Source organism: Penicillium angulare, assembly GCF_028827245.1.
Source record: "Penicillium angulare strain IBT 27051 chromosome Unknown utg000008l_segment0_segment0, whole genome shotgun sequence".
Lineage (NCBI taxonomy): Eukaryota > Fungi > Ascomycota > Eurotiomycetes > Eurotiales > Aspergillaceae > Penicillium > Penicillium angulare.
The window spans coordinates 1,139,390-1,164,568 of NW_026623167.1; the positions used below are offsets into that span (position 1 = coordinate 1,139,390).

At 44.6% G+C, this 25,179-nt stretch overlaps 10 protein-coding genes across 10 annotated transcripts; 6 read left to right on the plus strand and 4 right to left on the minus strand.

The window, feature by feature from the left end:
- Window positions 1-1,233: 1,233 nt before the first annotated feature.
- Window positions 1,234-1,666, minus strand: N7478_011152 (uncharacterized protein; the record flags this gene model as incomplete). Its single annotated transcript, XM_056927366.1, has 2 exons — window positions 1,234-1,465; window positions 1,629-1,666. 2 exons carry the CDS (start codon window positions 1,664-1,666, stop codon window positions 1,234-1,236), a joined length of 270 nt encoding a protein of 89 aa, XP_056774414.1.
- Window positions 1,667-2,323: 657 nt separating this feature from the next.
- N7478_011153 (uncharacterized protein) lies at window positions 2,324-2,752 on the plus strand (the record flags this gene model as incomplete). The annotated part of the gene is made up of 1 exon (XM_056927367.1): window positions 2,324-2,752. The coding sequence occupies one exon, from the start codon at window positions 2,324-2,326 to the stop codon at window positions 2,750-2,752; it is 429 nt and encodes a 142-aa protein (XP_056774415.1).
- A 1,927-nt stretch (window positions 2,753-4,679) lies between these two features.
- On the plus strand, window positions 4,680-7,310 carry N7478_011154 (uncharacterized protein; the record flags this gene model as incomplete). The annotated part of the gene is made up of 4 exons (XM_056927368.1): window positions 4,680-5,008; window positions 5,083-5,220; window positions 5,282-5,783; window positions 5,889-7,310. The coding sequence occupies 4 exons, from the start codon at window positions 4,680-4,682 to the stop codon at window positions 7,308-7,310; spliced, it is 2,391 nt and encodes a 796-aa protein (XP_056774416.1).
- A 512-nt stretch (window positions 7,311-7,822) lies between these two features.
- On the minus strand, window positions 7,823-10,341 carry N7478_011155 (Hsp70 family protein; the record flags this gene model as incomplete). The annotated part of the gene is made up of 9 exons (XM_056927369.1): window positions 7,823-8,052; window positions 8,127-8,280; window positions 8,344-8,557; window positions 8,610-8,707; window positions 8,774-8,873; window positions 8,945-9,206; window positions 9,270-9,336; window positions 9,401-9,445; window positions 9,508-10,341. 9 exons carry the CDS (start codon window positions 10,339-10,341, stop codon window positions 7,823-7,825), a joined length of 2,004 nt encoding a protein of 667 aa, XP_056774417.1.
- Window positions 10,342-10,609: 268 nt separating this feature from the next.
- N7478_011156 (uncharacterized protein) lies at window positions 10,610-12,391 on the plus strand (the record flags this gene model as incomplete). The annotated part of the gene is made up of 3 exons (XM_056927370.1): window positions 10,610-10,939; window positions 10,997-11,780; window positions 11,835-12,391. The coding sequence occupies 3 exons, from the start codon at window positions 10,610-10,612 to the stop codon at window positions 12,389-12,391; spliced, it is 1,671 nt and encodes a 556-aa protein (XP_056774418.1).
- Window positions 12,392-12,875: 484 nt separating this feature from the next.
- N7478_011157 (uncharacterized protein) lies at window positions 12,876-13,220 on the minus strand (the record flags this gene model as incomplete). The annotated part of the gene is made up of 1 exon (XM_056927371.1): window positions 12,876-13,220. The coding sequence occupies one exon, from the start codon at window positions 13,218-13,220 to the stop codon at window positions 12,876-12,878; it is 345 nt and encodes a 114-aa protein (XP_056774419.1).
- Window positions 13,221-14,359: 1,139 nt separating this feature from the next.
- N7478_011158 (uncharacterized protein) lies at window positions 14,360-16,189 on the plus strand (the record flags this gene model as incomplete). Its single annotated transcript, XM_056927372.1, has 1 exon — window positions 14,360-16,189. One exon carries the CDS (start codon window positions 14,360-14,362, stop codon window positions 16,187-16,189), a length of 1,830 nt encoding a protein of 609 aa, XP_056774420.1.
- A 1,574-nt stretch (window positions 16,190-17,763) lies between these two features.
- Window positions 17,764-18,842, plus strand: N7478_011159 (ATP-binding protein; the record flags this gene model as incomplete). Its single annotated transcript, XM_056927373.1, has 2 exons — window positions 17,764-17,932; window positions 18,016-18,842. 2 exons carry the CDS (start codon window positions 17,764-17,766, stop codon window positions 18,840-18,842), a joined length of 996 nt encoding a protein of 331 aa, XP_056774421.1.
- A 974-nt stretch (window positions 18,843-19,816) lies between these two features.
- N7478_011160 (uncharacterized protein) lies at window positions 19,817-20,291 on the minus strand (the record flags this gene model as incomplete). Its single annotated transcript, XM_056927374.1, has 2 exons — window positions 19,817-20,077; window positions 20,136-20,291. The coding sequence occupies 2 exons, from the start codon at window positions 20,289-20,291 to the stop codon at window positions 19,817-19,819; spliced, it is 417 nt and encodes a 138-aa protein (XP_056774422.1).
- Window positions 20,292-24,236: 3,945 nt separating this feature from the next.
- Window positions 24,237-24,536, plus strand: N7478_011161 (uncharacterized protein; the record flags this gene model as incomplete). Its single annotated transcript, XM_056927375.1, has 1 exon — window positions 24,237-24,536. The coding sequence occupies one exon, from the start codon at window positions 24,237-24,239 to the stop codon at window positions 24,534-24,536; it is 300 nt and encodes a 99-aa protein (XP_056774423.1).
- Between the last annotated feature and the right edge of the window lie 643 nt (window positions 24,537-25,179).

Consider the following 25,179-nt stretch of genomic DNA (forward strand, 5'->3'; position numbering starts at 1 on the left):
AGAAAGACAGACAGTGCGGGATCCAGAGTACGGGGATTTTCATCACTGATCAAATCTCGTTGGATTCAAAAGCTCTCAATGACCGTACGGGCAGGTGGAATACTCTGCAATTGAAAAAGATTGTATTTAGCGCATCGATACATTTGTTGGATGAGAAAATATTAGAGGGAGTCATACCCCAAATGATGCGTCGCATTGAAATTGTTCCAAAATACTCAGTATTCGTAGACGGTCACCTTCTCCAGCAGAGCATCCTGCGAGAAACATTTGCCAAATGGGGAGTCCAGCTGTTAGTGTATATTTCTCGCAAATTTCTTCCGCTAGACTCAATATTTCTTCAATGAAGACATGTCACTTTGATTTTGTGTCAACGGTAGCCTGTGGGAAGTGAAGATAAAATGTCTCTAAGAATAGTAAGGTTGCTAGACGATGTACTTCAGCTGTGCTGTCGCAATGATTGAATCTAGCCTTTGCTTCTTTTGAAGCCCCATGTACCACATGTTCATGGAATTCGACTTTTAGTTCAACTTTATACCTCACTAGTCATTCTTCTATCATTTCAGATTATTATGATAGTTACTATATATCCTCGATGGTATAGTAATTGAAAACCTGACAAACCATCTATAGATATCAACTTTGGAATATGAGATGAAATTTTCATGGACTTTAATATGAGTTATAATATAGAGCTGCCTCGCTGCCTGTCACAATAATTGGGAATACTTCTGTCAAAACACCACTATATGATTCACTTCAAATCTCAGTCTAATACATACGACCATAGGGTGTGGAGAACAGGGCTTCCCGTCCGCTCAGCCGTACTTAAGCCACACGCCGGTCAGTTAGTAGTATGGTGGGTGACCACATGCGAATCCTGACTGTTGTATGTTTTTCTTCACAACTTCATTTTTTTTTTGATTCGTCGAGGCCCCTTGCCGCTTTATCTTCAGCCCGTTCAGAGTATTTTGCAACTGAATACCCTGAACACCACTAATTTGCACCTGAATATACTGCACATGCCTGAAGCGCTGACGTGGCCTTCCCCTCCCCATACTGATTTCTACTGCTTCTATGTTACTGTGATCACTACAACGAACGGGGTTTATTTTATATTAAATGTGCCCGTCGCGCTAAACCACTTTGGTGCATGTACACGAAAAGTGCACGTGCACCACACCGGTTCACCGAGATTCGTAACCCCATTAATATTGCCTATCTATGAATATTGCATTATTCCAACCCATTCTCTTGCTCAAATGTCGTACCCAATAGATATTCAATATCTGATAGTCGAGGAGTTGCCCGGGGCTGTCTGGATGGTGTAATATCACCTAAGATAGCACGTTCTCGCTGACGTTTTTTCTCGGCTTTTTCAAGATCCTTTCGCTTTCTGGTGGCAATTGAACGATTTGCGCCCTTAGCCTGTAGAATACTATCATTACTAAGTCGGCGAACCTCACGTCTGGTATATCAGTACTGTTAAGCGTTAGGATCAGGGGCTAAGTCCACTTTGGAACGCTCTTACAGTTAAGACGGTTAGGAACGAGCCATTCCTAGCTCCGTGCCTATGTCTGCATGGACTATGAATGGGTAGGCAGCTGGCATACCATCTGGTATACTCACACAGTGGAGGACTAGGTATATAAGGACACTCATTCACCATCATGTATTTGGTTCTCTGAATTCAATTCCGTATCATACTTGGATCACACTGCCACCAATCAGACTGTCATCTTGTTACTCTTTGACCATTTGCCATCGTCGCCCTGTAATATAACTCAATCGCGACTCAATCCAACTATTAGCTCGCCTCTGGCTCGCTACCAGGAGCTCCTACCGAGTCACTCCCTTGCAAGTACTCTTAGAGGTCTGAGCCAGTATAAGGCCTTTGGGAAATAGTACAATTGCGGATGTTACTTGAGGTTAGGCCTGTGCAGACCCACTCCCATGGGCTTACTTCTAGGCCCATACCCATAAGGCCAAACCCCATAGGTAGGTCTTAAATGTATAAATTCCTATATTTTAGCCAATCAAGTAAGTCTAAAATATATTTATATTTATTTTGTATCAGATAGTAAGAATTGATTTTAAATAAACAATGAACTATCTCTTTATTTTATTCAAATTAGTTATGAAATAGTTAGGTTTTGAAGGTTTTTTTCTTCTTTTTTAATTAATAAAGATTTATATCTTAAATATTATCATAATCTTTGGTTTTTTTTATTAATATTTATAGTAGTTATTATAATAATTCTATTAAAAAATATATTCATTATCATATAGTATCCGAGCATATCTTCTGACCAGTGCCCAGGCCAAGATGATCGACTTTTGTATCTATGCCGAAATGAAAACTGACGAGGCTGCTCTCAAAGCCGGCAGTCTTCTCCGCCGGATGATTCCCGAAAATGTCATTAACCACTCCAACTATCACCCTCTTTGCCAGCGGCCGATTATTGTCAGTATCGAAACCAAAAAACCCCATGGGACTTCAACCGCCACCGCAGGCTTACAAATTAGCACGTGGCTCGCTACCCAGTGGAAACTTCTCGAGAAGCTCGTCGAGCAATCGGACGGTTCATTCGACGGACTACCTTTTCAGCCAGGCATTATTGTCGAAGGGCATATTTGGCTCTTTATTGCTACAACAAGGGAGGGGCGCAAAACTGTATTATGGAGAGAACAGATGTTTGGGTCTACAAGCAACTTAGACGGTATGGGAATTGAGGCGCTTAACAGAATGGATTAAGAAGTGTACTGGCCATGATTTCGAAAGAATGCGTTAGGCATTACGGAGGAGTGAGGCTGGTCCTTTACCATTTTCAAGCCCGGCATTTCGGGAACTGGAGAACTGGAGAGGGCCGCCACAGCAGAAAACACGATCTCACCTAACAACACAGCAGCATCTTCTGGAGCCCATTATATCAGTACAAATAGACCGGATAGTGAAAATGCCCTCCATACCATCCGAATTCCTTTTACCCGCGTTGTTGATGGATTATCGCATCTTGAAATTGGATTTTTGTCGACGAAGCGCAACTGGATCATTAATATGATTGGCCTGATTTTTTTCCATCAGAACTAAACCCCCTACGAGATTAAATCCTCAAAACTTCCTCCTTCCTTCAAGCTATTATTAAACAGTGCTTGATTAAGTCTCTATGGAAGAACTCCTTACTTATCCACCCAAACAAAGAAGAGAATATTTGATGATGAATGAAAAGCGTCGAAGATACCCCAGCAGCGAAACCAAAGTCAGTCTACTCGAGCCACCTACCGTATTCAGAAGTTTGACGAGTACTATTCTAATGCAGTACCACTATCGACTGATATTGATGAACCTTCGTCAAATTATTTCACTCCCAGAGGATTGTCTATCGCTACCGAGGTTGAGCAGCTTCTACCACTACTCGGCCCCGAGTTTGGTCTACAGGAACCATCTCCTTCGGTAGTCCCGCCTATAGACGATGAGCCGCTGGAATCCACACCTGATATAAGCAACCAATGCAGCCAATATTGTTCATAACCCCGCCCGGGTTCTTACTGATCAGCTTCAACAACACCACAGTTGCTGCTGCCAGTGCCACGAACAGCAGGAACATAAACATGGATTGCAGCATGAAGGGCATCCAGGTCTGGGAGAGTACTTGAATTGTGTTGAAGCAGACGGGGGATACTTGAACGTTCTCAGCGTGGCCACTATAGCTCGACGCGAGGATGGCCTAGCAGGGCGGATCAGCCCAGAAAGAAAGCGTGAGATATATGCTGGAATTCATTCAGCCACGCCCCATGCTCGTCCAGTTCATCTTTGCCTTGATGCAGAACATCAGAAGGGTCGTCCGATCGAGGCAATTTTTGATATCGATAGCATCGTGGGCTTTGCGCACGGCCTTGCCGGGGCAAAACTCAGAGTGCGGTGGAACTCGACTCAGATGCCCTCTGATCTTCACTCAAGCCTGCACCTTGATTCCCTGCCTGTACACTATCTAGGAAGCGATGGCCGTGCTCGTCATTTTCGGCGACCGGTATATAAGATACTTCATTATACGTTTGGTCGGTTGGTCTTACATGGGAGTTGGAGCATTCTAGTAGGCTGGAATCAGAATTCCGTTTTTTTTTTGTTAGGAGAAAAAAGTGGGGCGACTGAGTAGAAAGGAATCATTTTGGCAATTTTATAATAGAGACGCCAGGCTATTCTCCTTGGTTAATTGAGCTAAGATTTAGGTATTTTTTTAAGATTAGATAGATCAGTATATGTTTGATTTCATAAGGTATATTAATTAAGAAAGGGTCCTATTAGGGTTTGAAATTTGGGAATGTTTTAATGGGGTGCAATCGGAGCTTATTAGCCAGTTGATTAGCCGCTGTATCAACCACCGTAAATCAACTAGGTAAATCAACTAGGTAAATCAACCACGTACGAATACTGATTATTGTATGTTTTGTCTTTTTTTTTTGTTTTGGATCTCTCTGTATTTCTGTTGTTTTCCCATGCTAAATTTTGGGAGAGTGAGGTCTTAGTGGCTTCCTGGTTTTCTCGATCCATGGATTTCATGGCCCACTTTCGTTGTTATGCATCCATAGCTTAGTGCGGGGTAATATAATCCCTCCCCTTATCCCAACACCACAACTGCCCGTTGAATACGCATCAAGATTAATACGCTTTAAACGCGGATATGAATCCTGATGAGTACAACGTCCGCTTAAGGTATGCGGATCGGCTGGGAATAGAGTTTCTGGGTCCGGTGGAGCCAGCACGATGGCCGGAAACTCACGAAAGGATTTTCGCGGACGTAAAAGAGCTGGGTCGTCGCATATACGACCATTTCGTTGAGGGCATCTCGATTGATTCTATTGAGAAACCCTGGAGAAACTTGGTCAGACATCGTGCTGATCGCCTGAGTAAATTGGCAGATTACGCATGGGAGGAAAGAAAAAATGAAAGTAGCTGGAGGTTTGCCATCGAGAACGAGATAATGCACCGATTCTCGGTCGAGGTTGCTTGGTGAGAACCATTCAAATGCGACAAGAATGATTCGGAACTATGTCTCGCTAATAGAACTGTATCTTCAAATTCAGCCCTAGGTGCCGCAAGAGACTATGGGGTTCAGAGATACCCGCCGCAGCGCCCGGTGACTTCGTGTTGGCTGAGTCGCTGGAGGCCCGACGCCGGAAGCGTCAGCCATGTCGATGTCCGCTTACCTGGGGCCAAACCCAGTATGTGAAACTCTCTACATTCTACTCCAAGTTTGTCGTATAATCATTTATAGGATGCTAGATACGACAGCGGTATCAATATGCTCTTCTCCGATCGAGCAGAAGAGAAGATCCGGCATGACCCCCCTTTACCTGTGACTTCACAGTCTGGAAAAGAGAGACACTATGAGATGCCAGACCGGGTTTATGGATTAAAGCAAACTGATAACTTCAAGCTACTCCTGGACTCAGACGACAAGCGCGATACGAGGGCTACACCCAGTCGGTCGCTACGCGAAACTATAGAAGTCAGCCCATTCAAGCCTGAAGGTAAGCCGTTGCTTTATCCATTTTTAATCATCGAAGCAAAGTCAAGTAAGGGGGCAGATCGAGGGGAAGTCAATATGCAGACGGCATTTGTGATTAGGCGCCTCCTAAAGGTGCAGCTCGACCTTAAATTGGCGACAGGGGAAGAAAACCAGTGGGAATCAGGGCCACTTGTCTGGTTTTTGGCATGGCGAGGCGAAATTTGGGAAATATCTGCGGCGTACGTGATTGAATCCGAAACTGGATCCATAAGATACGTGAGTTTACCTGCATTACCATCAGCCAGGAAGAAGAATCATGCCACATACACATGTGGGCACCTGGGCAGCTGATTGAACTGATACTTCATTGTTCCAATTTAGCCTGTTGTTGATCTGTGGAGTGGAAATATTCGTCATCAAGATGGGGCCTTACAACTACTTCTGATCATCGACTATATTTTTGATTGGGCTCGCGACATTTACAGACCCGCCATACTGAGTGAACTGAACACTTTATCTACAGGCGATCTCACGGCCGCCGATACGCACATATTTTCAACCATATCCCGGACGCAAAGCGTTTCGAACTGGTTGATCCACACTGAGGGTCCACTTCAGAGTACACCAGCGCCAACGGTTTCAGCTTCATTCAATACTGTAGATCACCATTTGGACTTCCTGAACATTAACTGCCTAGAAGGATCTATTCGGGATGCATCCATCCTTAAGTCACGCTATCTCGCACTTGAACTCATAGAGAGTGACATTAGAGATTTTTTACTATCCTTTGAATCGACCAAGGAGGCCCAAATCTGGCTTCAAGATATGTTGAAATGTCTTTCCAGCTCGTGGAGAATTAGCGCCGAGACGCTGGGTACCTTGGAGAGTGTTTGGACAAAAGAGACCCGATCAATCCGGGATAGATATCAGCATGATGAAATTTTCTATGTCAAGATTACGGTCAACATGTTTGTTTCCCATGTGTGGGAGCCTACTCGACAACTTACGTGTCTTTGCATCTCAGAAGGCGCTTTACAAAGGCTTCTCTCAGAAATGGAGACTATTCAAAATCATGAACCAAATCAAATCCCAATCGTTTCTACGGCAGCGATTCAGGCCCTGCTTTGCCGCATACAAAGTCAATCGATAATGGACAATTTGACGGCCTCGGTGTCTATGCTGTGTATCTCCAGTGGCTTTGTCAAGAGGGATGGAATTATCCCGAATCAGCTCTTGGTGACGAGGTTTAATGATCTGCGCGTTGGATTTCGATATGATAAGTCGCCGATTGCAATTAATTTGGTGTCGTCTATTTATCATAATCACAAAATCGGACAAAGACAGCCACGCGACCCATATCTGGCTGTCTCATCTCTGCGAAGCAAACAAAATATCGTTTACAGAGGCGATGAGATTCAGATGTGGCCCAGACTACCTCCTCTTATCCGCGAGGAGCGATGGAAATGTGTCTTGGTTGACGGGATATCCGAGAACAAAGATATTCCAAGGCGCGGTCTCTTTGTGTTTGATAGTCCATCAAATCGAGATGATCTTCTCAACCTTCCGAGGATATTGTGGAGGCATGGCTTATATTTTCGCACTCTGCAGGTTGGGATGGATGGATGGGATGGGAAGTATGTCCGATATTTGAACAACCCAATAAAGATCAAGGGAGAGTGGAACACAAAAGCAGATCCCCAGGCGCTCGGTGATTGGGAGGAAAGCTTGAAAATGCATCTAGGGATAGAGCAAGAAGTTGATCGCCCAGGTGACAGCGCCTCGTCTCCAATGATTATCTGCTAGGATAAAGATTATGCCAAGTGTTTGCTAGAGCCCGTTTGGTTGAGAACATCGTTAACGAAACGGGAGGCGTTCCAGATAATGGAGTCTTCTTAAGCAAACGATTTGAGAGCAGTAGAGCAGCGTGTAGCACACGTAGAAATCCAAAGCACAGCATGAAACAAAAGAAAACTACCGGTGCTATGATACTAGATAGCGATTATTAACGCACGGCATGTGTTATTTATGACCACTGAAGCTCGTATGAAAGATTTTAATCGCTATAGCACTTTGATGTCCACCGCCATACGTCGTATCTCAGGAGCTGGTCGCAGCCACCTGATGGCTTGACGAGACAAACCCTTGACTTTAACTCCAAGTATGAAAAACGAGGATTTCAGTAACGTGAAGATAGGAACCATTAAAAAAAAGATCAGGTAAGACGTGGAATATAATAGGAAAATAAACCTCCCGATACACCATCATCACCCTGAATCCCAAGCGTCTTCTGAGTAACCTTCAAGCATTTGAGTCCATTATTCCGCCCCAGCAGGAAACCAAGCCGCGACAGCAATTTCTTTGCTACCCTGAACTTCCCCCCCGGGAGGATATACAATCGAAACGTTCAGATTACGCCCATGAAGCTGGACCAATAAGTCATAGTGGACCTCGTAATACTTGGAGTTTTCTTTACCCTTCACGGGCAACGGGTATAGCTCCCTCGCTGTGCTTAGGTCGAACACCACTGTGTCTGCCCATCGAGAGCCTATTTAGGTGATTTCTCAGTCAACTTTCAACATACACCCAAGTTGGACGAAACAAGTTATAGTAGTAGCTCACCTGAATTCCTTGGATGCCCCAGAGGGTAGTGGTCCTCCGGATTCTCAATCAAGGTATTGTAGTAAATGGACTGTTTGATCTCCCAAGGCTCGTCTACTGGAATTACTCGGTGGTTACTCTCCCGAACAGGTTCATTGTAATCGGCGTGCTCCCCCTGCGAATGGTTCAAAATATTAGCACGAGGACCCATAGGGAAATAGAAAGTCAAAGAGCCAACCTTTTTGATGATCCACTGGACTGTATTGTAGACGTACTCCTTTTTGTTCAAGTCGTTCCGGTCTCGTAAGGCCTCTCTATGAGCTGCAAACTTTTTTGGATTGAATGGCTCAGTTTGAAGTATACCAACGTTCGCAATGGTCCGACGCACTGGCCCATTCTCTTTATTAGTAGCGCGGTATACCGTGCCTCGCGACACGGTTGATTCAAAATTACTAGAATAGAACAATCAGTGAAGGATTACGAACTATATCAAATGTATCATACCCATCCTTTGGACTGATGACTCTCGTATGCGAAAATCTCTGCTTCAGGAAGCTTTGAAGGGTCTTTGACCGAGCGTAGCCACCAAAGAGAATAATTTTCTGTTTATACCGTTATGTCAATACCGAAACGTCTCATCTAACGTTTTTGAACTTGCAGAATCTCACCTGCACCGTAAGATTAATCCCTGCACAAGCATCAAGCTGTTGTTGGATGAGGGCGGCTATCCTTTCGAGACTTGGCATAAACCACTCCATAATCCGGTCCCTAAATCGAAGCGGATTCAACTTTTAGTCACCAAGTTTGTGCTGCATGGAAGGAAGACGAAATCTACACACCTGTGGAGGATTATCATGCCCTTTCCAAACCCTTTAGAAGCATTTTCTTCCAAACCGTACAATTCCAAATAGGCGTCCGCCTGCAAAGCATCTCCATAATCGAAATTTCGTTTCACTTCGTTCTCAAATTTACGGAACAAACTATGAGAGAGCTGGTTCTCAATTGATATATTGTTCTTGGAAAAGCAAGGTTCGTTTTTCAGGGCAGCGATCAGGTCGGATTCCATGGCTCTATTCACACTGGTTGAACCAAAATTTCCTCCTGTGTAAGAACGTTTGAAATTAGATCTCAATGGTACTCCGACGAAGCGGTAGAGGATCTTACCGCTGGCTGTAACAGCTTCTATCAGTCGGAATGGACTTTTTTGCTCTACCTTGTAAGTTGTTACATCCTACATATGTAACCAGGACCATTAGCGTGAATTGAAGAGTAGTGGTCTTCTCTTATATGCTTACCACTGTGCCCCCCCCTGCGTCACATACCATGAATATCTCCCGCAACTGTAACCCCTAAAATATTAGCCTTCTCTTTAGAGATTGAGCGGTCCAAAAATATTACTGACCGAGACATTAGTGCCACCAACCACAAAATCTAACGCAAAGGCAGAAGCAGCTTCGGGCTCATTAACAATAAAAATACCTGATAGCTCGCCGAATGTAGTTTGGGTTAGAGCCTTATGTGCGATCTGTTGCAATGACCAGGATGCCTCGATTGGCCACCCTGCAGGTACAGACAGGCAAAGCTCTACCACACTCGATTCGGTGAAATTCACCTCATCTGCCAGATAGCTCTTTGCAAACTGGAAGACTTCAATCAAGTAATCTTCTACAGCCTCATAAACTGATTTCCCTAGATGTCTAAGTGTCTCCCTCACCTGTCGAAGTTGATTGTCTGTCTCGTCCTCTTCGTTCAATTCAGCTTCAGGCAACAAAAGCTTTGTGAACTTGATGAGTCTGCTGGACGGATCTGAAATCCCTCCACTGTAGTGAAACTGCTCCAATTTCTGGCGGGCCTGATATCCCCAGTAAAAGTTGCCGTCAAGGTATAGACTCTCGCTTGGGACTTCTCCTCTCTGTTGATCACGGCCAGCCGATGGCCAGTCCTTGATATCCCTGATCTTGCCCTGAATTACCTTTGCAGGGCGCTTGCCAGACTTAAAACCATAGTATGATATTGAGGTCATAGTTGTTCCAAAGTCAAGACCCACAATATATTCCATTTTAACTTTGCTGTTCTTCTTCGGCGCGGGCTTTTCCGTCGGAATCGTAGAAATTGGCCCAACCGAGTCACTGTCCGATACGGATGGAGTTACCGGGGCATCACATGTTTTCGAAATGTCTTGAAAACGCCTTTTTCTGTGCGGCATAGTAGCCGAAATCGTCGAGGACTGTGGCATTTTGAAGGGGCCTGTGAGAGAAAATTTTCACAGTTGGCAAAATGGGCGCAAAGGAGAAAGTACCATTCATAACGCTATCATCACGTGTTATGCATGAACAGGGGTCTTGATGTTACTAACAATCAATTGGGAAAGTTGAATCTGCCTAACCTTGGCCCCCAAATTAACCCTCGCCCTTCTGAGAGTTTCATGGGAAACGCGCTGTCGACAAGATTGGAACCTCACTATTTAATTATCAAAAGCCCCGGAGAAGCATCTGTCATACAATATGAGTGATATGACACCTCTCAAACCATCCCCCACTCCATCTAGCCCTCTTAGCTCTATTGAAACACTTTCCTCTGACTCGGAAGAAAGAGAGCCAGAATGGTGGTGGCATTGGAGCTCTCAATCTTTGAAGGAGCCTAGGAGTGCAGACCCATCTGAAGCTTTTATATTGAATGAAAGGCGAAGTCGAAAACAGGCACGCCGATTCCCGGAACCAGAACTTTATTCTGGCGAGGCAGATATAGATGCCCAAAAGCGAATGCGACTGAATGTTTCATATCGCGACAACAGTACCTCCACGAAGAAAAAGCATACTGCTTTGCAAGTAGAGGTAAGAGGATTGCGCTGTATTGATGATTCGCAAGGTATTGACAAGGGAAATATCTAGCTATCGGTCTCGAATGATGAAACACACAGAGCGAGCAACCAAAAGAGCGACAATACGACGAAATCAAAACGAGGCACATGTATACCCGAAGTGCCTATTTATAAAGGGAATGCACCTTCCTTGGAGACATGTATCAAATCTGAGAAGGAAATACAGTCCTTGAAACGGGAAGTTGGTCTACTGGGCCTACACGATGAAAAGAGAGCTTCAGCGTTCAGGCAAGACATCAGATATTTGCAAGAGGAAAATTTCGCTCTCTGCCGCAAGCTAGATTGGTATAAGACGCAGTATGAGGCCATTGCAAGTGGATCCTGTGCTTTAGATGGGTTGGAAGAGCTGAGAGTGGAGGTAGAGAAAAGGGATGTGGAAATCGATGAGAAGGTTAAGCAAATTTCGTCGCTTGAAGACCAACTTAATACTGCAGAAGGACTGAGCGCTATTTTAAGAGACTCGCAAGACCAAAATAATGCTTCAGTGAACTTCTCTGAGGATCTGGCTCAACTTGAGGCTGCAATGGGCCAAGCGGCTTTGCTTCTTGTTCAGTGTCTCTCTGACAAAAAACTGTCAATCGTACGGAAATCCCCAAGCAGAACCCCGGAGTTAAGTGCGATAATCAGGCAAAGCCTAGGGAAGTTTATGGTGATTACTTCTTACCCCAGACCTGCATTTTCTGCACTACTGTTCAGCTTCACTCGAGAACGAGTTTTTTACTCAGGCTGCTGGACTGCTCTGCACCTTGAAGGCCATATGCTACGAGGATACCAGGCAGTGATTCAACGCATTAGTAAGTCTCGAGAAATATATTTCATCATGATTGACCACTAACTCAAGGAAAAAGCCCCAAGCGGCACGCTTGAAGGTCTCCACAGAGCGGCCCTTGAGTTGATGCTGGAGGAAGACCATCCGTTTCGAGAATCTTGGATTCAGTCGCAGGTCGAAGAAGTCAAGTCCGAGTTCCTATGCCTTATTGATCCGTTATTTGAGGCTTCAAAAATGGAAATATTTGACAAAGGAATTCAGGCTGCTCTGAACCAGGTTTTCGCAGAGGCGTTTCGCTTTCGAGCTCGCTGTGTCCCCCCAAAGGGAACTCGGTACGAGCTGATGCAGGTCAAAGAAGGAGACATGTTTGACCCAGAATACATGGTAGCTCAAGGACCCGATGGATCCATTCGATCGATTCCCAGTGAAAAGGCTTATAGAGTTAAGCTGTGCGTTCACGGCTGCCTCATTTCTTACGTCATGGATGATGAATCATTTGACGGAGCACTATGCAGCACAATTAGCCAGGCATTTATATCCGCAGACGGAAAAGGAAGGAGTTTTGAAAACAAGCAAAAGAAGGTGCTGAAGAGTGAGAAGGCAATTGTTATCCTAGATTATGACACACAGCCATAGACCTGCTTCGAGTATTCCTTTGAACATCAAATCCTATCCTGCAGCTCTTTGTCGTAAATGCCATTCATACCCTGAAATAAGCTCTAAATTTTAGAACCTGAAGCCGGCTTGTCTCGCATTGCTATAGATCAACATGATCTGTCCCAGAATTATGGTTCATAGGCGACACTCTGAGCAAAGACCATATGTATACCCCGAGAAACTAAAACTTCAACAAATTCGACCAATGAAGCAACACCCTACCCCAATTGGCCCCTAGCAATCTAGATCATATTCAGGTGGGTGAATATCCGCCCGGATTACCCTGAAGTGGGCTGAATAAAGCGGCGAGCCGCCCACGCCCGAATCGTGGGCGCTAGGTGACCATATTCTTAGACTTTACTGTTGTATGTTTTTGTTTTTGATGGATTCGGCTTCCCAATGGGTGGGTGCGAACCACATGTGCAGCCACAAAGACATTTTCATCATGGACTTCATTGTAGAATCAGGAGGTGGTGTCCTTCTTGCGATTCATCTTATGCTGTCGACGCACACAGCTAGTGCGAAGTCTCGGATCCATGCAGCGCCAGCTATCAACAGCGCGTTGTATAAGGCCTCGTTTACCCCGTAGCATCGGGTTTAACTCGGCCAGCGCCCAGCCAACTGCATTGTATTCGGTCTCGTAGAGAAAACGATTCCCGCGGTATTGGTCTTTGCTGCAGCAGGCACGTGGATAGACACAGTTTTCTGTTTTGAAGTCCTGGTCAAGGCTGTCGACGTTGACAGACTCCACGTCGCAGCGAATTGTGTATACCATCTTGACACGATCCCGCGAATATTCGAAGGTCATTTTATTTGAACCCATTCTACGACCAGGGGTCCCTTAGCGGGAAGGGAAGTGTCCACCCCCTTTTTGGATCCACCTTTGGGGCGGTTATGGTGCAGACTAACCCCTTCATCTTTCGCAGCCCGTGGTGATTTAGTCGAGTGAGAATTGTTTTTGCGGCTCGTCCGCTCGAGTCTCTTGTCTTGCAGACGAAAAATGTATAATTTACTCTTCGCTTGATTTTCTTTCGATGACACATCCTGAGATATAGTCTTTCTGACACAAAACATTTTTCGTGATTCATGCCGTGAAGGAAGCCTTTGCTTTGATGCGACCGTGTCCAAAGATGGCTCAGGCGAAACCCTAGGCGAGTAGAGGGGAGAGGGGCTGCTCAGGACCGTTTCTCTATTATTTTGGGGCTCGGGGGGCTTGAGTGGCAGTGAAATATCCATTCTGGAGGGCGGTAGGATAGATTGGTTCTGTAAAGTAATCCGAGATATACTAGTATGTGATGTGGGGTTCAAGTTGGTAACAGCGCGGGAAGGATTCGAGGACTCGGCACGGTCTCTAGTCTGATAGGAGATCATACGGGCGAGATTGGCTTTCTGTGTGCACTGTAATTTGATTTGTGCAAAGTTCCGAGACATGGATCTGCCTTTCACAAAGTGTGTGCCCTCTTTTGGAGCGTTCTCGTTCTTTCCATATGCTATCTTCTTTCTTTCTTCTTACTTCCTCAAGGCCCCCTCTCCCTCTATGCCTTATCACCTAGACTGCCTCAGAACTGTTACCAGCGCAGTAGGCAACTGTGAATGATGACCAGGACTAATCTTTACAGCACCCTGGGAGCAGAAAGGAGACCAGATTGTCGTGGCCTGTGAAGTGGGATGTGGTAGAATAGCTAGAAGGAGGGGGCGAAATGAAGTTGCGCGTGGGCCAAGGTGGAAGAGAGGGCGTAAGAATAATCTTGGATGAGGCAGTGCTGATTGCAAAGCCACCAAGTGCCCAACCTGAAGAGGGAAAGCAATTTTAATTCGTGGTATGATGATACACTTGACGTGGCTTGCATATGAGCTAATCCAATTTGAGATCATCGGCAAACACCTCGTTGAATCTTGGTTTGCAAAGACAAAACAGCATTCAATTAAGAAAGCGACACCGAAGCCATGTCCTGTGTTCAAAAGAAGAAGTTCAGCGCTGATGACTATACAGTGGGCATCATTTGCGCAATTCCGAAAGAACTTCTTGCAGTACGAACTTTATTTGACGAGAAACATGAAAAGTTGCGAACAGCAAAGGCTGACACAGTCCATTATTCACTGGGCCGAATGGGAAGCCATCTTGTGACAGCGGCTTGTCTTCCATCCGGAGAATATGGTAACAACGCTTCCAGTGCAGTGATACAAGATATGCGACGAACCTTCCCTCGACTTGAGTCTTGTTTATTAGTAGGTATCGGTGGAGGGGTCCCTTCACCTGACAATGATATTCGACTAGGCGACGTGGTTGTCTGCCATCCTAATGGTGCTTATCCTGCTATAGTGCAATACGATATGGGCAAAATGCTCGAAAGTGGTAGATTTGAAACCACAGGAGGACTGCACCCTCCACCCCGACTTTTGATGACAGCAATAAGTGACCTCAGGTCAAATCCAGATCCAGAATCAAGCTCTCTTCGACGGTACCTGAATAAAACACGAGAAAAGAAACCTGCATACGGATTTCCAGGAAGACATCTGGATGTTCTATTTGCCGTGGATTCCCCTCGCAGAGCGACTGATGCCCCCTACCAAAATTGCCAATGTGTTGTTGTCAGTAGACCTGAACGTTTATCCGACGAGGCTGAGATTTCCAATGGGCCCATAGGCTCTGGGAACCAAGTTGTGAAAAGCGCCGAACATCGCGATATATTGTGGGAAAGACACAAAATACTTTGCGTTGAGATGGAGGCAGCGGGTGTGATGAACTCGTTTCCAAGTCTTGTTATACGTGGCATTTGCGACTATTCTGATTCTCATAAAACCAAAGCCTGGCAGGAGTATGCAGCTGCAACTGCCGCAGCATATGCAAGACTATTATTATCTGTGTTGCGGGATCACCATGACGAATATTCAAGAATCCGTCTACATCCCCCTCAAAAGACCAAAGCTCGTGACATTATTCCAGAGTGCAGTCAAGCCTTTGGCAGCTCCCCTTTGGATGCCAGAGACATTGATACTTTGCGCAGTGGTGAACTTGTACCAATTCAAGGTAACGATTCACATGAAGCCCAATTTGATCGCTTAGCTTTATTCGAAGCTTTAAAGCCTGAAGCCCAGCCGGAAGAAGATCTTGCAAAAAACATCCGATTTTCGAAGACAAGTCCGTCTTGGAACCCGTGGCCGAAAGACATCAACTCATTTTATCTCCTTGAAAGCTTAAACCGCTGGGTTTCAGATCCACTCTGTTCATTGCTCATGGTGAGAGGAACCCCCGGTCGTTCGCTGTCTGAACTACCCAGTTCGGAAGACTTCCTGTGCGCTATCGTACAGTTATTGCGAGGGAAGGCAGATTTTCCAGTTGTGTGGGCATTTTCAAACAGAGATAGAGCTCAGTCGAACTTGAATGACCTGATCAAGACAATAATTTATCAAGGGCTGGGTCTTCTCTCTGATGGAACCCTAGAGAATATATCACGAAATTGGGCTTTATCTCAAGCTTTCAATGAAGAAAGACTTTTCAATCTATTGTACGACACGCTGCAACTTCTTCCTCAATGCTTTCTTGTTCTTGAGGTTAAAAATGCAACTCTAGCATCAAAGATTCACGACACCATTGAACAGTTGATCAAATCCTCAGAGCTAAATTTGAAGATCATGATTGTTGCATATGATCTAGACTGGAGGACATCTAATGGCATTTCGATAGAGAATTGCTTAATGCCATCGATTCGACTGCGTGGGTCACAGCCTGGCTGGGTTTCATGCTGGAATAACTTCAAACCACAATTCTTATAGAGGTTGGGGGACCAACTTAAAATGCCGTTTAATACCTAGAAGTCGTATCTACGCATGACCAACTCTCTGAATCCAGACGACTTTGTCAAACCACATTAAATTCCCTATCAAAGAGGTACCTGAGCTTGTTTAGACTGAACGATTTCAAAAGTAGAGTAGCCAGATAGTTCAATCGAGGCTTTGCGCATTTATTTTCCAGTGATTGTCTGAGATGAAAACGAAATAAAACGCCGTGTCGAAATTTTTTGGCCAATCAGCAGGAAACAGATGAGTTGGCATCTGCACAGCTGAGCCCCAATGCCCCGCCTCGGCGTTAAAAGCACTTATTACGGTGAAGCTCCCTGCCACTCCCCTTATTACAACTCTACTCTTGAAAGATTCTTTATTCTATGGAATAGCTCATGCGACTGAGGTAAATCCCACCATGAACTCAAGAAAAAGAAAAGAGCCATCCCATGACATCGTATCAGATAATGACTTGACGATTCCACTGGCCAAGCGAGGTGGCTTACGCCCAACACCTGCAATCAAAACTTGTGTGATCCATAGAATCTACTGTGATCTGAAAGGAGACCACCAACACCACAAATCTGTTGCGTATTTCGAAGATGTGCCACGACTATATGCCGGTGACAGCAAAGCTAGCACTCTACGCGGCAAACACCAGATAAATGATCTTTCGGAATTTCTGGAATCAAACCCTCGTGTGGCCTTAATCCTTTATAGAGACTATGACTGTTATGAATATCATAGAAGGATTGAGTCGGCTTTTAGATCTCTAGAAAAACCACAAGATCCCCCGGTGAAGTCGCTCTTACCATATTTCTATCGGTTGGACAGGGACGAGATGCCTGCCAAATCAAATGAACAAGCCATGTTGGTGTCATCAGAAGATCTTCAGCATGCTCTTGAGATCCTTACTAGTATGGGCCATGGTGCCATCTTGGAATTTGAAAATCCGAAAGTCATGCGAACTTTAGTCACAAGAGTATATCATCTTCGAGATATCCAAAACGATGAATATCTCCGAAGACAAATGAATGGAAAAGACTTTGACCTAGCACTGGGATTTGTTGAGTTCATGAAAACAGTCTTTCAACATGAATATAGCGAGGCTGACTCATATTTTCGAAAGGACTGGTCACCCTGTTCCACCTGCCCAAATTGTTCTCTGATGAGGAAATCCTTGTCACCCATGAGCAAGAGCAGTCTGTGGCCTATATGCTAGAAGGGTTTCCGGACGAACCCACGACCTTGGCATGTTGGTCATGGAGATTTGATGGTCGTTTCTGGAAATACCACACTACCTTTGGAATTAAATGGCCAGAGTTCGAAAGGAAAATCGCGATAACGGAGTTATCCATTTATCCCCTTCGATATGCTTCAGCAGACACCCAGTTTCTACTGAGAGATCGGGGGACGCGGTTTTGGTCAATTCGACTTGGAAAATATGTTTCACACAATCCAGTCTCCACGAGAGGACAGAGGGACAACCAGAATGTAAGTTTGTCAATGCAATCTTTGACATCTGCGACTTCCTCTCTAATGCATGAACTCAGGTTCAGTATCGATATATGGTAGATATGATCACCTACAGACAACTCCACTCCGATGAAGATGTGTCAGAGGACCGGGAATATTTGAATGACGCGATCATGGATAGCGACACACCTCCCACGGGTAATCTGCTTTTACTCCTACCTGCCACTGTCCATGGCTTCGGATTTCAAGACAAGAAGTGGCGTAAGTAAGCCTAGGACATCGATTCAGCAAACGGATTTGCCCCCATAAACGACTTCCAGTACTTTGAACTAATGATTGAGTAGGTCTCCTTTTTGTCTCTCAAATTAAACCGATTCAGTGGAACGAACAAGCATTCGACCACCTCGTACTTGACTGGACAAAGAAAGAGCTCATACAGGCACTGGTTAAGAAGCACGACTCTTCAGGAAAATCAACAGACTTCATCGAGGGGAAAGGAAACGGACTCGTTCTGCTTTTGCATGGAGGCCCCGGTACTGGGAAGACTCTCACAGCAGAGTCTGTTGCAGAGTTAACTAATCGCCCACTATATCGAGTGACTTGTGGAGATGTAGGAACAAACGCAGAAGAAGTTGAAGAATATCTAGAATCTGCACTCAATCTCGGGAAAATATGGAAATGCGTGGTCCTTCTCGATGAAGCTGATGTTTTTCTTCAAGAGCGTACACATGAAGATCTACAGCGCAATGCCCTTGTCTCCGTTTTCCTCAGAGTAATCGAGTACTACGACGGGATCCTAGTCTTGACCTCGAACAGAATTTTGACTTTCGACGAAGCATTCAAGTCGCGGGTTCAGCTGATCGTTCATTATCCCGGGCTGAAAAAAGATGATAGACGGCGTATCTGGTTCCACTTCCTCCCGAAATTGCGCAACACACGCAAAGATTCTCATGTTGAGGAGCTGGAGGAGCGAATCGAGGAATTGAGCGCCATTGAACTTAATGGGAGAGAGATTAGAAATGCTATTCAGACTGCTACGTTGTTTGCAGAATTTCAGGGTGGCCCTATGAGATACGAGCATCTACTCAAAGTAATTGGGGTCGCAAAAGAGTTTAAAGATCTATGTGGCGATGATGAAGAACGAATTCGACGGCGGGGTATTCGGCCATGAAACCCTCCGAACGGAAATCTCCCCACTGGCCAAAGTTGTTATATTAGAGGTACCAGTAGCGGCACCAGACAAAAAACTCCCATGTGGACCTTCCAGTCGTTTACCATACACAAGTAGGTATCGGGTTACCCACTATAGCAAAGATTTGCAAGATTGTCACCGTTTAGTCAGAGAGAATAACCAGGTTGAAATGTGTGTTGTTACGCATAGTATCCATCGATCATTTCAAATTGTAGATAATATGGAATTCATTTTGAGGTTAAATACAGGGACAGATTTAACTATTTGTAGAAGTACTAGGTGGTCCTATCTAGTTGGGGGTAGGCATAGGTAAAGATGGAGAATATCGGTAAATCGGATACAAAGGAGTAACGAATTCTGCTTTGGCCCATGTAAGATTCGCCCCATCAGTTACAGGGCAAATCTGCCAGGTCTTGAATCCAAAACCTGTGGGCTGAACACCAAAAATATAGTTGCTCATGAGCGGGACAATACCCGTAGACCAACCGTGAACCATGGAGGTAAAGCCTTGCTTATATGGCGAACCTCCGACCAATACATCAGATAGTAATTTGGAAGTCTAGGGTCAAAATCGCTTACTTTTGGTTTAGATTATTGAAGAGTACTTCTGAGTTGCAGGGGTCTACATAAAGTTTCCACCATCATGAGGCCCTTGGACATATTTTAGTTTTAGCTTAAACTTGTCATATAATTCTATCAAACGCAGAAAAAGTCGACTTAAATATTTGTCATGACCATAGCCCGCGCTGTTGAATTCTCCAACATTGATGCCCGTCTAAGCGTTTCAGTATTTGTGTATTGAGAAGGATCATTCATTAGAATTGTCGTTCAGGTCCAGACGGATCCTAGTAGTAACAGAAATATGGCATTCTTTGATTGTATAGCAACCAGGCTATCTAGTTCTGTGGATTGCTGCTTCTTGGGTTGGTCACCCTATGCTAGCTGCTAAGACTTCAGGCTTGAGCCTTCTGTTTCTCCTCCCACATAGCCTGGGTAATCTCATCATAATTCTCTATATCACTACAGGGGATGATGGTGTAGTTTGATCCCTTTGCTTTGCCATCACCAAGATCCCCATTATACCAAAACAACTGCAGTTTACCCCTTTTATTCCACCAGTCGTTATGCTTTTCAGAATCATAATTTCTGAGGGCACTGAAAAATGCAGATTCTTTGGCGGAGTATTCTTGGTAGATTCCGACAAATTGAGGGCCCTAAATAGCTGCTGTTAATCATGCACAGATCCATGATAAGACTTGTCAAGCTACATACATTTTGTCGAACCCAGACATCGAAAGAATCGGTTGTAAATTTAGACTTGATTTGATCATCATAGTCTTCCCTCGCCGCCTTCTCAGCAGAGATGGCTTCCGCGGTTGCATCGATCCATTTCTTTTTGGCAGAGTTTAAAGCAGCTTCAGTGGCCATGGTGAAGGAATAATATAATATAATCAAGATGTCGAGAAGTATAAATCAAAATACTTTGACCTAAAAGATTTCTCAAGGACAAAGGCTACATTTATAGCCATGCGCCGCCTGAGCTCATCTATGATGCAATTTCATTTGGAATTGATGAGTCGAGCAGAACACAGAACCCGAAACCCATGCTCCCCATCTTGGCGAGGCTATATATCGTGGTTCGCGCGGACTAAGTGGGGAAATAGAGGGGGATCGACGTTGGTTGGGTACTTCGAAGGGTTGTGCACATAAAGCTTTGCTCGTTCCACTGCGTGGCTAGCTGAACGCAGCAAATCACCTCCGAGTTAAGCACTAGCGTGCTCGCTTTATATAACCGGAATATTACAGAACAGTGATTTCCTTCGCAGGTGAAACAGCAAGCGGGGCTTGAGTCCATGCTGCGATGGCAGTAGATATACTAACCACTTAAAGCAAACCACCCCTGCGGCTGACGTCAATTATCGCTCAGACCTGATAAGTTACCTTAAACAGCATTCAAGAACCTAACTATAATGTGGTAAATTTACGTAACCCATCAGAGCTGATCTACAGGATCCAATCAAATGAGAGTCGTTGGAGGAAGCTCAGCCAGCCATTCTTCTAGCTTCCATTTGCCGTGCAGCTGCCTCAACCACGATGAGACTCCATCCGGCTCACACTAGGGGAAGACTAAGCGGGAATCATCCAAAAAAATATCAGTGCAGTGGTCGCGCAAGCATCCTATTAACGAGATTTGAGCAGACAAAAATTAAGTTGACTATGGCGCAGCACGGATCACAGCAATGAATAAATCAATTGATCGTACATCATTGAGCTTTTGAGACTCTGTATCAAGATCTTCATTGGAGAAAAATTGTTGATTCCATTGTGGATTGACTGTGGATTGATTTATCAGCTAATCAACAATATCTTCTCACCGCTACTGATCAGCAAGTCTTGCGATATCGTCTTGTAGCTTTTATTTGACTGACTGGCATAGTTCCACCGTCTGTACTCAGTAATGTAGATGGCTTGATGCAGTTTGCCATTTTCAACAACAGATGGCCTCACTTTGACACTGCGTAGGCATTTCTACGCTCTTTGAAGCAAAGTTGACCTGTTTTTACCATTGAAGGGATGTAATATGCTTTAAGCGGCAGCCTAAGTCCTCCTGTAGGGGACTTCAACAGCAACGCCTCGCTGGAATACTCCGGTGTGGAACAATTGAACGGCAGCCGAGGCGTGTCTGGGAAGATTGGTGCCTCAGACTTGACCTTGACGATCGCAAATGGCTCAACCATTAGTGGACAACTCGTAACGCCTATCGGCTCCAGCTCGCGAGTTGATGGAACTGCTGCATGGAGTTTCAGTTGATTGAAAGCCAGCTCCTATGTTCTCGCAAGGGCTGTGGATCTCAATCTGCTTAATGATTCAGAATGGCAGCAATACTTAGCACTACACTCAATGTTATAACGGCCTTCGCTCGTGCAAAGAGAAAGCCAACCTTAATTGAATCATCAGATAGAATGAATAGGAATCATTTGGTGTCCAATTTTCTAACCTATGGGGTTCCGTATAGTCTACTAGGCTATAAGAAATAATATGTAGCCTGGATCCATCGAATATCCTACTGAACTGGTGGACTTCTCCGCAGTTCACGGTCTTCAGAGTTGCCTGACTCGGGAACAACAATTTTTTGGTACCTGTAAAGGATTTCCCGAAGAGAGACTCTCACCTTCTACTTGGCGCCCTGTCATATACCTCCTCAGACCGCCCGGAAGCCGCAATGCTTCTCAATCTTTGGCATATTCTCCTGTCAACATTCCTGCTGCCGAAATCGACCTGCCAGCTAACGAAAGCCTTGATCTCCTCACCCATCGATATTGGATGATACCACGGCCTCGATTCATCTTCGACCCTATCTTAAGGAGATTTTACGATCAAGTCGATGAGAATCTTTATCCATCACTTTTGCTCCAAGCCAGCAATAAAGAGTTTATGCGTCTTGCCTGGTCAGGGGTATCTGTTCATATTGGATCTGAAAACTTACTCAATTTTTTGGCCAGCAAAATGGCGGACTGCCCAATAAAAAAGCAGAAGTTTCAACTATTGAGTTAGCTAAACGGCACGTGAAAATAAAAAGATTTTTTTTTTAAAACCTCCAATGATAAACGCCACCTTTTGAAAGCAATACCGGGGACTGCGACCCGCACCAGGATGAAAGTGATTACAGATGTGCGCAGTATACCCCTTCGTAATCTCTGGCACCCATAATGTTGGGGCATAGTCTCAAGGAAGAGTAAAACCAAAAAAGTGGCAATGCACAAGTAGTCAATCACAACAACGACGCATATGTCATATTGTAGCGGTAATCCGTTCCGAATACCCCAAAAACAAAAAAAAGAACTTAATCGAACTTGACACTTTTGCTGCTATAACACAATAATATTGCGGAATAGAGTACGGTGACTTTAGTATTGCTTTCATCTGTTGGCACTACTTGAAGCCATGTGAGCTGGCCGCAATAACAGTAAAGAATGAGAGGCGCACCTCAAACAATAGTGAAATAAACAGATGATGACGAGTAAAATACACTGATCTTTTGTATTGGATTATTCTTAGCATGAAGGATAAAAGATTGGTTGACAGATTCTCAAAAAAGCCTCATCCTTCGTCCTTTTTTCTCCCACCGCGAATGAGATGAATGCTGGCGGTGGAAAGTAAAACATCCAGAATTCGCCATTTCTTTGCCCATGCCATTGAAGGATATGAACCGTATTATTAAGGCTGGAAGCAACATCAGTTCGATAATCTCGTGTACATGGACAGTCGTTTTGACGAGCAAAATCAAAAGCAATCAAAGAGATTTACTGGAGTTGAAACTCGCAGCATATTATAATATGCAAAAATCCATCAAATCCATGAATTGGATTTATATTTCCAATCAACCTGATGCCCTCTCTGTATATATGGGTCCATGAATTTTATACTGACTCATCGGTATCCACTGCGTGTTTCGTCCATAAGCTCCCAATACAAAATTGAGGGAAGGAAAATTTCAGCTGCACGTTGCCGCCATTGCGCCACAGTCTTATATTATTTATTTGAAAGACAAGCTTCTCTGTCGGAGTGTCACATAGCCCGGTATATTCTCCAGCCATTCAACACTAATGCAGTCGTTCCGACGCCATGTTATCACCAACAAAAAGAAAAGGGATATGCATTGTTGTGATATGAGACCGGTGCAAATCAGTGACGTAGCCACACCATCGAAATCCTTTCCCAGGAGATCTAAATGTAACATCAAGTTGATTTCAACAATCAACTTTATCTTCTCATTATATAGCTTCATGTAATCCCTCTGAGAGAACAAAACAATCAATCTTCCTTTGAATAACAACATTTACACCTGGTCCCGCCCCAATCACCTGGCAAGTTCCTTCCCCTTCCCCCTACTCATTCCACTGGTCAACACTAGCTCTAGAGGATATATTCAAAAGGAATTAACTTGGTTGGAAGGAAAAAGAAACTAGATCTAGCTTAGTATAGATTAAAGGATTATGGTAGCCACTCAGACTAACGGGACATCCGACGTAAAGTTAAGAATGATGATAGTCATCTTGGAAACCGGACCGGCGCAGATGCCGAAGATCCCAGGGAAATATTGTCGCTTGGCTGTGGAGTTCCTTCTCAATCCGGGGTTCACTGTACTGCTAGTACTAGTTAGGTTGCAATACTGTTCAGATAGAGTTCTCGCTATTTGCGGCGTCATCATAGGGTGTTGATCGAACTAGTTGTCGGTTTCCGTAGCTGACACCTCCTCATTTCGCCTTTTCTTTCAATTCTACAAACTATCCGTGTTCATCAATGGGAAATTCAGAGTATTGAAATTTCAAATCTCTCTATTGTAAACCCGAAATCCTTGCGTTACTAACTATGTCCTCTTGGGACAGCACGTCTTGGGACAGCACGTCTACCTTGCCCAGCTCTGAAGACAGTGACGATGTTTCGGGCCCCAACATGCTGTCTTTGCCGGGGGACAAAACACCAGAAGAGGCACATCTAGAGCGAGAAGGGTGTGTCAGGTCTCTTCAAGTGTTCCGATACAATCTTTGTCAAAAAGAGATCAACTCCGATTCCGATGGTACCCTTTTTGACCTTCTATACTACGAAGACGAGCTACGGAAGAATTGTCAAACGGAGACTGTTTACGCCAAAAGGAGAAGGGAGATATGAACTCAAATACACACAGTCCTTCTTTTGAAGATGAAATGAGCAGACTCTGCCAAGATGATTGGTTGCAGGCACGAGGCTGGTAGTGGACCCGTGGTTGGATGATGGGTACTTCCGGGCCATTAGGACGGGCCTTTGAGTTATGGAGATCTAATCGTTTTTGGTATATGCATCCAGTTCTTGTTGAAGACTGTAAGGCTAGGGGAGGATGCTGTGGTCGTGATTGTGGATGTTGTCTTGATCATCAACGTACGAATAGTTCAGTGGGGGTGCTAGGCGCTGGACATTGTACCCTGAAATGTGGATTCTGTTTGGAATCTCGTATTTCTGAACCGAACAGTGCAGGAAAAAGGTATTATGCGGCTCGATTCACATTTGATAATGAGTCTGATATTTTCAACCTTCAGGAGGATCCTTATCGACGCCGGGTTTGTCTTGCTGCTATTTGGGGGTTGAGCTTGAATGATAGCTAGGATATCTGGAAAGAAAATATGATTGGTACATGTTGCTTCTGTGCGGGAAGCGAGGTTTAAGAGGGGGGCAGACTTCAAGTTGCTATGCTATGAATGCTATGAATGCTATGGTTTGAATTCGTTCTCGTACCACAACAATAAACGAATCTGTATTGAGATAGCAGTACCCTAGA